The following is a 15,698-nucleotide window of genomic DNA, read 5'->3' as shown; positions in this document are numbered from 1 at the left end:
TGAGAAGGAAAGGAGAGGGTACAGAATGTAATGTTACAGTCACAATTAGGGTGTAGAGAAAGATCAGCTTAATTTAATGTAGGTCCATTCTGATGGCAACAAGGAAGAAGCTGTTCCTGAGTCGGTTGGTATGTGATCTCAGACTTTTGTATCTTTTTACTGACAGAAGAAGGTGGAAGAGAGAATGTACAGTGTGTGTGGGGTCCTTGATTATGCTGGCTGCTTTTCCAAGTGTAGATGGAGTAGGTAGATGGGAGGCTGGTTTGTGTGATAGACTGGGCTATACTCACAACCCTTTGCAGTTTCTTGTGGTCTTGGGCAGAGCAGGAACCATACCAAACTGTGACACACCCTTCACTCTTTATCCTTCACTCTTACGCTTACCTCTGGTACTAGAAATTGGCCTGCGGTTACCCCTCATTGGGCAGCACAGGGTATATGCCGGTGTCCGTATAATGTTTGAATAGTATCCACTCCCCTCTTCACTAATATTTTACAGAATTGATAAATGGACGGAATGACCCGGAGGTTGCTGGTGCCCAGTATAAACTATCCGTCACAGATTTATTTCTCCCCCTTTTTGAGCTCCTGCTCTGTGCTCCCCGCCACTTCCCTGGGTGAGTTGCACTCTATTCAGTTAATTTTGGGACCTGGACCTTCAGCAGCTCATCAGTGCTCCCGGCACCAGTGGAATCCAGCTTGTCACTTTGTCAGTCAGGACTTGCTGAAGGTTTCCGAAAGCTTGTTGCGGTTGAACCTGTGGACCCTGTGAGTTCGCCAAGTCAGATTGGATGGATTCCTCAAGGTTTCTCTTACGAGGTTTTCTATGGTCTGTCCTGGTCAAATTGTACCCACTCATTAATATTTTTTGAAATTAACAGAAGTGTTGAAGAAAATATTTGCATGATGCTGTGATTTGTTTTTGCTGCTTGCTCTCAGCAGTGTTCAGGACATTTATCCTTTGCTGTAGGTTCCAGCACACTCCTGTAGCTCTGCTGCAGTTTGTTTTGTTGTTGGACTGAAGGACTGTTTCGGTTTTTATCTATTAAGTTCTTGCTTCCGGTGCATTGGGTTGGGGCTTCTTGGAGAATAGGATGGTTACAGCAGAGGAGGATGCCATTTGGCTCATTGTGTCTGTGATGGCCCTCTCTCAGGGCCACTCAGCCAGTCTCTGAACTCCCATCCCATCTTTTCTCTCAGTAACCCTGCACTGCTTTCCCCATTGGATAATTATTCGGTTTCTTTTTCAAAGCCATGATTGAATCTGCCTCCACCATAGTCTGAGTTAGATCATTCCAAATCCTACTTAATGTGGAAAAATTTAAGTTTTTCCTCCCGTTGTAGTAGCTTCCTCTTCACAATCCCCTTATGCTGGTGTCCTCTGATGCTAGATCTTATCATCAGTAGGAACAGTCTCTCCCTATCTTCTCTATACAAAACCCCACCATTTTGAACACCTCTATCAAATCTCCTAACCTTCACTTCTCCAATGAGAACAGTCCTGGCTTTTCCAATCTATCCCTGTAACTGAGGTTTCCTATCCCTCATCATTGCCAAGAAATCCTTTCTACATCCTCTCTAAAGCCTTAATATTCTCCCTGAAGTGAAGTGCCCAGAACTGGGCACAATGCTGCATTTAAGGCCAAACCAGTTTTTCAGGTGGAGTCATAGAATCCTTTACTGAGGAAGGAGGCCATTTGGCCCATCGAGTCTGCACCGACCACAATTCCACCCAGGCCGTATAAGACCATAAGACATAGGAACAGAATAACCCCATGCATTTACCCCAGCTAGACCCCCTGACACTAAGAGGCAATTTAGCACATCCAATCCACCTGACCCGCACATCTTTGGAGTGTGGGAGAAAACCGGAGTTGCCCGCAGACACAGGGAGAATATGCAGACTCCGCACAGACAGTGACCTGGGTACCTGGCGTTGTGAGACAGCAGTGTTAACCACTGTGCCACCATACTGTACCTTTTTCTAAAACCCTTCAGGATAAACTGGGCTGTCCCAGTGTCGTCAACCAAAGACCCTTAATGTGCCCCTGCTTTTGAATGGACACAATTAATTTAAGCAGGCAAGTGTATAAAACTAAATGTTAATATTGTATCATGGGATCATATAGAGAATTAATATTTGTAATGGGCAACACATAGCTCTCCTTCATGCTGCATCTCATAATAAAGGAATATATTTGTTGAGTAATTGACATTGTTGTATCGTGCCTTAGACACCTTTAAAAAATTTAAAGTGTTTCACAGCTAATTGATTATCTCTCAGTGAAATCACTGTTATCTTGTGGACAAATACAGCAGATAATTTGCCCACTGGGTCATCAGCAGCAGATGGGACAGTTAACCTCCTTTGAGGTGATGCTTGATTGCAGAGTTTGGAGGAGAACTCTCCAATTCAAACAGTGCCATGGGCTTTCCACTCTGTTAACGGAAGGTTAATCTGGAGTTTCCTAGACTCAACCCAGAGCTTTCATCAGTCACCAACTATATCATCCAACTTGGAAAACCCTTTTTTATTTTGTTTCAGTAAGCGACACCCTCACCCCCAGCAAAATATTTTCTTATTTATGTTAATAAATATGAATTTTACCTGATAAATTTTTCACTTCTATTTTGGTAGATCGGAGAAAAAAGTAAATAATGGAAGATAGTTCCTGGAAAAACATCCTCTTTAGGGTATTTGCAGTGTAGGGTGGAGTAAGAGTGGCTGGTTAGCTAGACAATCCGTGAATCAGTTTAACTCCTAAAGCACAGTGTGTGAAGCCCTGTTCCTGCTAAGGTTGGCGTGGGGCCCCCTGGCACCACCCATAGTCAGAAAAATCACAGTACTTCACCATGGCTCGGCGAGGATTCGCCAAGGACCTGCCTTTGGGCAGGGAACTGAAAAAAAAGGAAAAGGTTTATTCATTAGTCACAAGGCTTACATTAACACTGCAATGAAGTTGCTGTGAAATTCCCCCATGTCGCCGCAGTCCGATGCCTGTTTGGGTCAATGCACCGAACCAGCACGTCTTTCAGATTGTGGTAGGAAACTGGAGCACCTGGAGGAAAGCCATGCAGACACAGGGAGAACGTGCAAACTCCACACACACACACACACACACACACACACACACACACACACACACACACACACACACAGACCCAAACCGGGAATTGAACCCGGGTCCCTGTGAGGCAGCAGTGCTAGCCACTGTGATGCCCATGCGCCGCTGTGCCACCCTTCGGATGGATATGGGCATCCCTAGGGTTACTCTGTAGGCTGTGGAGTGACCCTTTTTGGGACATTTTCACACTATGGTAGAGTGGGTATTGCATTGTAGGCTGCAGTGACTGTCGGCTAGAGTGACCGTTTCCGGGATATTTACATTGTCGGGAAGGAGTCACCATCTCTGTAGGAAGATCTTTGAATTTTTTTTGGAGTCACAAAATGTGTTCATTTCTCCTGGTTGCGTGTTTCATTTGCATCAGATGTGACATGTGTTGTTAGACAATAAGAGAATCAATCGCAATTGTCTACGATTGTGGTCCAGATTATGTGCAGGGCATTCTGTAACGGAAAGGATGTAGCTGTCTGCGGATTACTTAAAGGACTGTGAATTCCAGGGGCAGTGGCTTATTGAAAGTATCCCTGCTCTCCGAATGACATTGTTATCACTTGTGCTGGTTTATTTGCAAGTTGGGGGATTACAGGTCTAAATAAAACATTATTGCTAGTGAGTGTCAGCCTCCCTATATAATTCTGCAAGGCACTTGCAGTCATTCCGAAGCAATCCTTGAGATTTTCTTTGAGACAACCTGAGTCATAAAAAGAAAATCGTGACTTGAAGTTAAAATTCTGAGTAACAAAGGGTCCCCATCGTCAGCCATTCTTCTGGAATTGAAATTTGTGTTTCTTTTACATTAAAAGTTGAGCAGTGTGCACCGGTGACTAAAACCTGGGTCCTACTTCCAATTTGGAAATGAGATGCAGAGAGCTGTTTTCTTTATTTTTAGTTTTTATTCATGGGATGTGGGCATCGCTGGCTGGACCAGCATTTATTGTTCATTTCTATTTGCCCATGAGCAGGTGGTGAGCTGCCTTCTTGAACTGCTGCAGTCTATGAGGTGCTGGGAGGGAGTTGTAGGATTGTGACCCAGCAGCTGTGAAGGAACAGGGATAAACATCCAAAATCAAGATGGTGAGTATCTTGGAGGGGAGCTTAGAGGCTGATGTTGTTCCGATGTGTCAGCTGCTGGGCTTCTCTCGATGGTGGCTGATGCTGTTGTGAGATGGTAGTGGTCATGGGTTTGGAAGGTACTGTCTAAGGATCCTTGGTGAGTTCCTTCAGTACATCTTGTAGATGTTACACATTGCTACTACTGTGTGACAATGGTGGAGAGAGTGGATGTTTATGGGTGGGGTGCCAATCAAGCGGGCTGCTTTGTCCTGGATGGTGTCAAGCTTCTTGAGTATTTTGGAGTTGCACCCATCTAGGCAAGTGGGGAGTAATCCATCACACTCCTGACTTGTGTTTTGTGGCTGGCGGACAGGCTTTGGGGAGAAGAGGTGAGTTACTCACCGCAAGATTCCTAGCCTCTGACTTGCTCTTACAGCCACAGTATTTACATAGCTGGTCCAGTTAAATTTCTGGCCAGTGGTAACTATCTCCCAGGATGTTGATAGTGGTGGGAACTCTGCCATTGTCATTTGTAACACCGAAAATCCCAGTCAGTGCTGCAGTGTTGAGGGTTCTGACCAAATGTTGGTTTAACTTTCAATTCACCTTTATTTGTTGCTCTTTGGGAGGAGGCCCAGAAAGGATTTATCATCTCTTTGTAAGTCTCAAGCTGCGCTTAAGATTTCTAATGATTAAAGATGGATTACCTTTATCTGGGAATAAGCAAGAATCTTTACTTAATAATGAAGTAAGCTATTTCTCCAGCTTTAGAAATCTCTGGGCAAAGTGCCTGTATGTAACTTTTGGTAATTCATTGTACTAAATAATCATTTTGTATTAATTGGATTTGAGTACAGACATTATATTAATCGCAAACATATTCAGAGCATGCATTCCCATGTGCCATCTCCCGATTTGTAACCACAATAGTTTAGCTAATCATTAACTAATCATCACATTCTCATGAAAAGAATTCATATCTTCTGGATTATTCAGACCTGTTCGAATGTTCAACTTTAAATTAAATTTTCCAAAGGACAGATAGAAGTTCCCATTTTCCTTTTGAATTAACATAACATTACTTGGAGATGATTCTTGGTGTCCATTTGAGATGCCCCTGTACTTGCTCAACATCATCACATCCTGCTTCTTCTTCGATGCTCTTTATTTTTTTGTCTTTTGGATGTTACTGTCACCTTCATTAATCCGGTCATTGGAAGAGATGGTAGGGGTGAGCTGGAGTCGAGGAGGCTGCACAGTGGTTAGCACTGCTCCAGAGACCTGCGTTCGATTCCCAGCTTGGGTCACTATCTGTGTGGGGCTTGCAAGTTATCCTTGTGGTCTGCGTGAGCTTCCTCCAGGTGCTCTGGTTTCCTCCAAAGATGTGCAGGATAGGTTTTGTGCCCATGCTAAATTGCCTCTTAGTGTCCCGGGATGCGTAGGTTAAAGGGATTAGCGGGTAAAATATTTGGGGTTGCTGGGATAAGTGGGATTGCTGTTGGTGCAGACTCCATGGGCTGAATGGCCTTCTGCATTATAGGGATTCTGTGGTTCTATGGGATGACATCACTGCATTATGAAGAATGATGAAATACTGTGGTTCTAGAAATCTGAATAAACCATTAGAAAATACTCATCAATTCGTATCGTCTCCATGAAGAGAGAAATAAGAGTTAATGGACTGAATTTTCTTCGTCCACATGGTGGCAAGCTTGGAGCCCGAGGGTGGGATGCTGGGAAAATAGCAGGGAGTTACGTCAGAATGGCTCCCTGACCTATTCCCGCTGGTCAGGAACTTTCCCAGGGCAGCATGGGCATAGGATCAAGAATTCTTTCATGCGATATTGACATCACTGGCAAAGTCAGTATTTGTTGCCCATTCCAATTGCCCTTGAACTGAGGAGCTTTCTAGGCCATTTCAGAGGGAAGTCAAGAGTCAACCATATTGCTGTGTGTCTGGTGTCGCATGTAGGCCAGACCAGAGGCAGCACATTTCCTTTTGGAAAGGATATTGGTGAAACAGATAGGATCTTACAATAGTGAATGATAGTTTCATGGCTACTATTACTGAGACTAATTTTCAATTCCAGATTTTATTTTAATTCATTGAATTTGAATTCCAATGTGCTGCCAAGGTGGCATTTGAACCCATGTACCAGAGCATTAGTCTGGGCTTCTGGATTACTGTCCAGTGACATGGGCAGTACGGTGGCACAATGGTTAGCACTGCTGCCTCACAGCGCCAGGGACCTGGGTTCAATTCCGGCCTTGGGTCACTGGCTGAGTGGGGTTTGCACTTTCTCCCCATGTCTGCATGGGTTTCCTGCCACAGTCCAAAGATGTGCACATTAGGTGGATTGGCCATGCTAAATTGTCCCTTGGTGTCAGGGGGATTAGCAGAATAAAAACATGGGGTTATGGGGATAGGGCATGGGTGGGATTGTTGTTGGTGCAGGCTCGATGGGTCAAATGGCCTCCTTCTGCACTGTAGGGATTCTATGAGGTTACCTCTACACCACTGTTTCCCCCATGGAGTTGTTCTCGACTACTCCACGGAGGTGGGTTCCTGTGTGGCTGCGTGCCATTGCTGTGTAAAGGTGCTCGGCAGCGCAAAGGTGGAACTGGAACTGGAAAATAAACAGTTGAAAGAAAAGTTGGTTTTCTTTCAAAATCAAACGCTGAAGGAATGCGTAACCATTCAGCAATGTAAAGAAATAAAGAATGCCTTGAACTGCAGAATGGAAGCACAACAGAAGGCACTTGAGATGCTATGGAATTAAAGGAAGGCTCAGGATAAAGCAAGCTTAGCTTCACAAAGATATAAAAATATTCCAACTGTGCTTGGCTGACAGTCAAGCATCCTCCAATTAACCAATGAGTATTTTGCTTTCCACTTGGTGTAGGAAAGCAGAATATCACAATGATAGATGTGTTGGCCAATTAGTGGCAGGAGTGTGGGGCAAGTCAGATGACAAAACCACCAGGAATATATTGAATCACAGTTAAAAGAAGAAAAAGAGTTTATTTATTAGTATCACAAATAGGTTACATTAACACTGCAATGAAGTTATTGTGAAAATCCTCTAGTTGCCACACTCTGGCGCCTCTTTGGACACACTGAGAGACAGTTTTGCATGGTCAATCCGCCTAACCAGCATGTCTTTCAGACTGTAGAAGGAAACCCATGTAGACACGGAGAACGTGCAAACTCCGCACAGACAGTGACCCCAAGCTGGGAATCGAACCCAGGACCCTGGCACTGTGAGGCAGCAGTGCTAACCACTGTTAGAGTTTGCAACCCTACTCGTTATATAAGTTCCATGCATAATAATTCAACCTCAACAGTATTTCAACTAATCAAGTAGATGTAATGAGACTTGCAACTGAGTTTGACAGTGGCTGAAACCAGGAGTTGACCTAAAAATAGGAGCTGAATTGGAAGGTCCATGAAAACATGATTATAATAATGACAACCGATAATATAAAAATAGAAAATGTGGCAAATACTTCAGCAGGTCTGGCAGCATCTTATGGGAGAAAAACAGGGTTAACCTTTTGAGTCCACATGATCCTTCTGTCTCTGAAGATGCTCATGATGTGGGTATGCCGACGTTGGACTGGCGTAAACACAGTAAAAAGTCTGACAACACCAGGTTTTAGTCCAACCGATTTATTTAATAATAGACTCACAAGCTTTCGGGTTAGTCCCTTCGTCAGGTGAATGGAGAGTTCTGGCCTCAGACAGAGCATATAAAGCACAGACAGTTTAGAGATTACTGATTAGAATGCGAATCCTTACACCTAACCTGCTGTTCAAGACCTGAAGTGGTTGACAATGTGTGTGGAAGGAGCACTGATCACAGGTTACAGAGATGTGTATTGTCTCCAGACAGTACAGTAAGTGAGGTTTTGCAAACCCAGGCAAGTCACGGGGGTTACAGATAGTGCGACATGAGCCCAAGATCCCTGTTGAGACCGTCCTCATGTGTGCGGAACTTGACTATCAGTCTCTGTTCAGCGACTCTGCGCTGTCGTGTGTCGTGAAGGCCGCCTTGGAGAACGCTTACCCGAAGGTCAGAGGCTGAATGCCCGTGACCACTGAAGTGTTCGCCAACAGGAAGGGAACAGTCTTGCCTGGTGATTGTCGAGCGATGTTCATTCATCCGTTGTCGTAGCGTCTGCATGGTCTCCCCAATGTACCATGCTTCGGGACATCCTTTCTTGCAACGTATCAGGTAGACAACGTTGGCCGAGTTGCAAGAGTATTTACCATGTACCTGGTGGATGGTGTTCTCACGTGTGATGATGGTATCCGTGTCGATGATCCGGCATGTCTTGCAGAGGTTGCTGTGGCAGGGTTGTGTGGTATTGTGGCCACTGTTCTCCTGAAGGCTGGGTAGTTTGCTGCGAACAATGGTCTGTTTGAGGTTGTGTGGTTGTCTGAAGGCAAGAAGTGGGTGTGTGGGGATGGCCCTGGCAAGATGTTCGTCTTCATCAATGATCTGTTGAAGACTCCGGAGAAGATGTCGTAGCTTCTCCGCTCCGGGGAAGTACTGGACGACGAAGGGTACTCTGTCCACTGTGTCCCGTGTTTGCCTTCTGAGGAGATCGGTGCGGTCTTTCGCTGTGGCGCATCGGAACTGTCGATCTATGAGTCGAGCACCATATCCTGTTCTTATGAGGGCATCTTTCAGGGTCTGGAGGTGTCTGTCACGATCCTCCTCCTCTGAGCAAATCCTGTGTATATGGAGGGCTTGTCCATAGGGAATGGCTTCTTTAACATGTTTAGGGTGGAAACTGGAGAAGTGGAGCATTGAGAGATTGTCTGTGGGCTTGCGGTACAGTGAGGTGCTGAGGTGACCATCCTTAATGGAGATGCATGTGTCCAAGAATGCAACTGATTCTGGGGAATAGTCCATGGTGAGTCTGATGGTGGGGTGGAATTTGTTGATATCATCATATAGTTGTTTCAGTGATTGTTCACCATGAGGCCAAAGGAAGAAAATGTCATTGATCTATCTAGTGTATAGCATTGGTTGAAGATTCTGTGCAGTGAAGAAGTCTTGTTTGAACCTGTGCATGAAGATGTTGGCATATCGAGGTGTGAATTTGGTCCCCATGGCTGTTCCGTGTGTCTGGATGAAAAACTGGTTGTTGAAGGTGAAGACATTGTGGTCCAGGATAAAGCGGATGAGTTGTAAAATTGCATCTGGAAACTGGCAGTTGTCAGCGTTGAGTACTGAGGCAGTCGCAGCAATGCCATCATTGTGGGGGATGTTGGTGTAGAGCGCCGAGACATCCATTGTGACGAGGAGTGTCCCTGGTTCAACTGCTCCATGTGTGCTGAGTTTCAGTAATCTCTAAACTGTCTGTGCTTTATATGCTCTGTCTGAGGCCAGAACTCTCCATTCACCTGACGAAGGGACTAACCCGAAAGCTTGTGAGTCTATTATCAAATAAATCGGTTGGACTAAAACCTGGTGTTGTCAGACTTTTTACTCTGAAGATGCTGCCAGACCTGGTGAGGTTTTCCAGCATTGCTGTTTTTATTTCAGATTTCCAGCATGCGCTATATTCTGCTTTGGTTTAGCTGTTGATTACAATGTAGGCCAGCTTCATGCTGTTTGCTGAGTTGAATGATCTCAGGGTTCAGTTTAGTCAGCACTAATCGCATTATCCATTAGTTGGATACATCAGTAGGGGGCCAATATTTTGAATGGCAAACATATTTGATTTTATTATTGTCACATGTATTAGTATACAGTGACAAGTATTGTTTCTTGCGTGCTGTACAGACAAAGCATACCGTTCATAGAGAAGGAAACGGGAGAGTACAGAATGTAGTGTTACGGTCATAGCTAGGGTGGAGAGAAAGATCAACTTAATGCGAGGTAAGTCCATTCAAAAGTCTGACAGCAGCAGGGAAGAAGCTGTTCTTGAGTCGATTGGTACGTGACCTCAGACTTTTATATCTCTTTCCCCGATGAAAGAGTGTATGTCCGGAACCCCACCACCTCGCCCACCATGGAATCAGCACGGGCAAGGGTCTGACAACGGAAATCTCCATCGACCTTGAGCAGGAATTTCCGGTCTTGCCCAAGTGAGGCTGCAAAATTCCACCTTGCGTCTGGCATGCGTGGGGGTCCTTGATTATGCTGGCTGCTTTTCCGAGGTAGCAGGCAGTGTAGACTCAATGGATTAGAAAATGGTTAAAGCTAGCCATCATCCCTTAAAGGAGAGCGTGATTTGGGGAATCTGATGTGGGACAGTGTGAGGAATGCTACAACAGGGAAGAGAGAACTGGCTCAGTTCCTTCACACACTGCCCTTGGTGAAAGACATGCAAGTGTAGAGAATTGTCCAGTATCCAGTGAGGGGAAAGTGTCAGGAAACAGGAGTTTTCAGTAATCCATTTCTGTACCTGTAGTTTTAGAAATAAGGCATAGCTTCAACTAAGTTTATTTTTTTGTTGTTCTAAATTGGACAGTCTAAAACTTGAGTTAATTTCATGTTAAACAAAGGTGCCTGCATGTCTGTGGGTTTTGGTCACTTTAAACTGTGCCAACATTGTAACTAAAGAGTTAACTGTGTGAAAATCAATAGGGCTTCAAGGAAAACCTAGTTTGTTGCTTAGCAACCAGGGCCCACCCTGGAAAGAGCTTTTGAGTTTAGTTTTAAGCTAGATATAGACAAGCTGCAGTGGACAAGGGAGCTGTAGAGCAGACTTCCTCAAAGAACAAAAAATATGTTTCAGGAAGACAGTTAAGTTAAAGGAACCAAGAACAAGACATTGAACAAGATCTGTTAGGATGAAATTAAAATAAAAAGCAAAGAAAATGACCTGAGTTTAAGAGACAGCTGAAAGAACCAGATTGAAGAAGCCAGATGTCTTGAGGTAAGTTAAGAACTTGGTGACATATTAATACAGCCTGTGAAGCAGTAGTTGTCTGTTGGCATGGCTGGGGACCTAGTAGATTGTGTAGAAGCTTGAATGCGTGTAACAATTCAAGGCAGAGGAATACTGAAAGGAGGAATTGAGATCCTGGAAGTGAATCCTTGGTGTAAGCACCTGAGAGAGAACACTGTTTGGGAGATGATTCTAAGGCATATTTTATCAAGAGTGTAATTTGGAAATTGCACATGTGGAAGTCAGCGTTCCAGGGAGACCAGATAACAAGCATCTGAGATGGGGATTTGATGAGAAATCCACAGAAGTGGGTGGCATCCTTCATTTGGTTTCAGAGTGTGGGGTGTCTGACCACAGTTAGCCTTTTGGTTTACATAGACTTTGTACTTATTGAGAACATTAGAGTACAAGATACATTTTGTATCTTATGTTATACTTAAAAATCTGTGCACACGTGTGAAGATAAAGGTGGGGTAAAGGAGTGGTGTATTATAGTTAATCATTTCTTCTTCAACAAATGTTTTATTCTTTTGTTAAAAGTTAATTGGCAGTCCTGTCAGTCTGTTCATCCCTGTCTCTAAACAAGAAATAAAAGTTACAATCTATTGAACTCATTCTGGGACCTCACTGTCCAGTCATAACATTGATTGGGAGTGTAACAAAGGGACCCTTTCAGACATGGAGTCAGAAAGCAGTGAGAGCAGTTTACTGTGGAGATCAGTGCCGGTAGTCAAACCCTGAGAACCTCTCACAAGCGCTGGAGATCAGTGAGTGCATCTTTAACTGTCCTATCCAACTAGCTACATCAGTTGCCTCTGTCACTTCTGAATTCATCTCATCCTCATTACACAGCCACAACAATTTGTATCAGGCCTCATCATGAATATGTTTCACATCGTTCTCGCACAATGCCTTTCTCAGCTACGTAGCTCATGGTGAAGGCTGCCTCCTCGTGATGCTGGGATTATGCAGTATGAATTTGACGTCCGCTGTACTGATATTGTGGATCTTGTTCTGATTGACCCCGGGAGAGGAAGCATTGTTTCAGTGCTTCAGTGATCTGTGCAGTGTGGCAGCAAGGCTTTCGTTTGAGTGCTACGCATGTGTACAAATGTGTTTTTATTTCTTTTATTCATTCATGGGATGTGAGCATTGCTGGCAAGGCTGGCATTTATTGTCTATCCCTAATTTCCTTTGAGAAGTTGCTGGTTTCCACCTCCTTCAACCATCTGGTGCAATTGGCAAAGCCACAGTGCTGCAAGGGAGGACATTAGTGGTTTTGACCCAGTGCAGGAATGGCAGTATCATTTCAAGTCAGGGTGGAGTGTGATAGGGGGAGGAAGCTTGCAGGGGGTGGTATTCCCAGGTGTCCTCTTCCCTTGCCACAGGATTGCAAGGTGCTATTGAACAAGGGCAGCATGTTGGCACAGTGGTTAGCACTGCTGCCTCACAGCACCAGGGACCCAGGTTCAGTTCTGGCCTCGGTGACTGTGTGGTGTTTGTACTTTCCCCCACTTTCCTCTGGGTGCTCTGATTTCCTCCCATAGTCCAAAGATGTGCAGGCTACGTGATTGCCCCTTAGTGTGCCAAGATGTGGAGATTAGGGGGATTAACCATGGTAAATGTGCGGGGTTACAGGGATAGAGCAGAGTGGAGGGCTTGGGTGGGATGCACTTTTGGAAGTGAGTGCAGACTCAGTGGGCCAGATGGCCTATTTCTGCACTGTGTGGATTCTATGGTTCTATGATTCTAAGTCTTGATGAATTACTGCAGTGTATCTTGTAGATGGTACACACTGTGCAGCAGTGGTGGAGGGAGTGAGAGTCCGAGGCGGTGAATGGGTTATCTGGTGTGATGCTTTCTCCTCAATGGCGTCGAGACTCTTGAGTGTTGTTGGAGTTGCACTCAACCAGCCTCAGTGCCACAACCATCAACCATTTTAACAGCAGATTGCCCTTGCATCTCTCCTTTGGTTTGCCATGATAAAAAACAGCAAATTGAGAAAATACTTCATAGTTCTGACAACCACTGTGAGGAGAGAAAAACATAGTTAATGTTTCAGGCCTGTGCACTTGTGTCAGAATATTTCAGATTTCCAGTATCCACAGTATTTTGCGTTGATATTTGGCCCAGATGCAGTTGGCACAGCAGAGTGCTACAAAATTATAGAAATCAAAACTGCTACTGATTACTCAGCATGAGGCTGCATGATTTTCTGCCTGTCTGATGCCTTTGTTAGCTTTAGACTCCACTCTTCCCTAAGAACATAAAACATAAGAACTGGGAGCAGGAGTGGGCTCTAGATACCCCTTTACCTCCCTGCCTTGTTTTTCTCATTTAAGACAGTCCTTCAAACTCTCCTGTTCAGGCAGGTTTTGTGGTCACCTGACCTAATATTGCTTTGTGTCTCGGCATCATGTTTTGTTTTCTGATGTCCCTGTGATGTTCTTCGCAATAACCTATTATGTTAAAGGTACCATAAAAATTGAAGTTGTTGTCATGGTCGCATACTAGCTGGACATTGAGGGCGTGGAACCCCTTTCAGTTTTAGTATAGGCCAGAGTGGGCATGCTTGGAGAAGACTCTAATTCTAGTAAGGAAGCTTGCTTTCTCTTGCCTGTTTCTGTTTGACGAGAAGGGATAAAATGTAATCAATGGTTTTCGAATAGAGAGCTTCAGTGACCAACAATGAATGGCAAACTGCCAGCTGTTGTAGGGAGGGAGACGAAAAAAACAGTGGACAAAATAACTAGTGGAATGTCACAGGATCTGTGCTGGAACCACATTTGTTTATAATATATATTAGTGACTTGGACGAGGGAAGTGAATGTGCAATTGCCAAGTCTATGAATGAGACAAAAATAGGTGGGAAAGCAAGTGGTGAGAATGACATAGAGTCTATGGAGGGATATAGACAGGTTATGTGAGTAGGCAAAAACTTGGCAGATGGAATAAAATGCAGGAAAATGTGAAGTTATGCACTTTGGTAGGAAGAATGAAGGAGCTGAGTATTATTTAAATGGAGAAAGGCTTTAGAAAGCTGCAGCATGGAGAGATTTTGGGGTTGTTGTATATAAATCAAAAAAAATTGGTGTGCAAATTCAGTATTAGGGAAAGCAAATCGAATGTTGGCCTTTATTTCAAAGGGAATGGAATGTAAAAATAGGGAAGTCTTGCTAAAACTGTACAAGACAATAGTTAGAGCACACCTAGATTACTGAACAGTTTTGGTCCCCTTATGTAAGGAAAGATATACAGGCATTGGAGGCAGTCCAAAGAAGGTTCACTAAATTGATCCCGGATATGGAAGGATTTTGTTATGCAGAGTGGTTGAGTAGGTTGGACCTGTACTCATTGGAGTTTTGAAGAATGAGAGGTGATAATGTATGGGATTCTCAGGGCCCTTGACAGAGTAGATGCTGAGAGGTTGTTTCACATTGTGGGAGAGTCTAGGACCAAAGGGCTTAAATTCAGAAAAAGGGGTTGACGTTGATGAGGAGGAATTGTGCTATAGAGACTGGATTGTTAAGGCTGAGAGAGACAGATTTTTAACCAGTGAGGGAATCAAGAGTTCTGGGGATAAGTTGGGAAAGTGGAGTTGAGGATTATCACATCAGATCAATCATGATCTCATTGAATTGTAGACACGATGGGCCGAATGACCTACTTCTGCTTCTACATCTTACAGTATCTCCAGCTCCTACCTGAAAGGAGCCAGGCACATGAAATGTATTCCTTTCCCTGCTCTAAGGTTGCAGTGAATGCTGTAGCCTGCAGCAAGCGATATATTTCACTGGAATAATCCTTACTCTTCACACAGACTGTTAGCTATGAGCTTCAGGACAGGATAATTGCTTCTTGTGCTTGCTGGCCTCCAGCTGAGAGCCATTTACCACCTCCTCCTCCCTCTTCCTGCAGGTGTCCTACCCTGTATGAGCTCTGTTCTTTCTTGCCTATTCCAAATTAATTGTCTCATGGTGCGTACACGTCTGAGAACAACTGGTTTGTGCAGCAGCTTTGAGCCAGCAAACGCTCGTGGGAGGTACAGTGGCTAGCACTGCGGCCTCACGGCACCAGGGATCTGTGTTCAATTCCAGCCTTGAGTGACTATCTGCGTGGAGTTTGCACTTTCTACCCTGTCTGCGTGGGGTTTCCTCCTGATGCTCCAGTTTCCTCCCACAATCCAAAGCTCTGGTTTCCTCCCACAGCTCAAAGATTTGTGGGTTAGGTTGATTGGCCATGCTAAATTGCCCTTTAGTGTCCCAAATATGTATGTAAGGGGGATTAGTGGGGTAAATACGTGGGGTTATGGAGATAGGGCCTGGGTAAGATGCTCTGTTGGAGTGTGGTTCAGACTATTTGGGCTTCCTTCTGCACTGTAGGGATTCTATGATAAAAATGGGATGCTATGATTCATCAATGCCACGCCACTGCTTGTCAGCTTTCCAGTTTGAAACAACTCCACAAAGCACTAAACACTTGTAGAATCAAAACAGCAGCAGACAGAATCAGCCAGCCTGTAAGTAGCTGATGATCCCTTTAAGTAGCATTGTTGATGGCTCCTTTCTGCTGATGAATACATATTCAGTTTTACAAGGTTAAGAGAGAGTGTTG

The 15,698-nt window shown here is 44.4% G+C and overlaps 1 protein-coding gene across 5 annotated transcripts in view; it reads left to right on the top strand.

The window, feature by feature from the left end:
* Window positions 1-15,698, top strand: part of prkg1b (protein kinase cGMP-dependent 1b) — a 724,128-nt gene that overhangs the window by 66,696 nt on the left and 641,734 nt on the right. The window contains exon 1 of one of the 5 annotated variants that reach the window (XM_080205470.1): window positions 787-805. The exons of the other annotated variants lie outside the window; for them this stretch is intronic. Within the exon in view, the coding sequence (XP_080061596.1) occupies window positions 792-805 (14 nt within the window). The 5' untranslated portion in view covers window positions 787-791. Of the gene's footprint in view, window positions 1-786; window positions 806-15,698 lie in introns of those variants that run through there. 5 annotated transcript variants of the gene reach the window in all.

The sequence above is a fragment of the Carcharhinus amblyrhynchos genome, chromosome 17 (genome assembly GCF_965287045.1).
Source record: "Carcharhinus amblyrhynchos chromosome 17, sCarAmb.v2.hapA, whole genome shotgun sequence".
Taxonomy (NCBI): Eukaryota; Metazoa; Chordata; class Chondrichthyes; order Carcharhiniformes; family Carcharhinidae; genus Carcharhinus; species Carcharhinus amblyrhynchos.
Note: the sequence above shows the minus strand (reverse complement) of the source record. Positions and strands in the feature narration are given on the sequence as shown.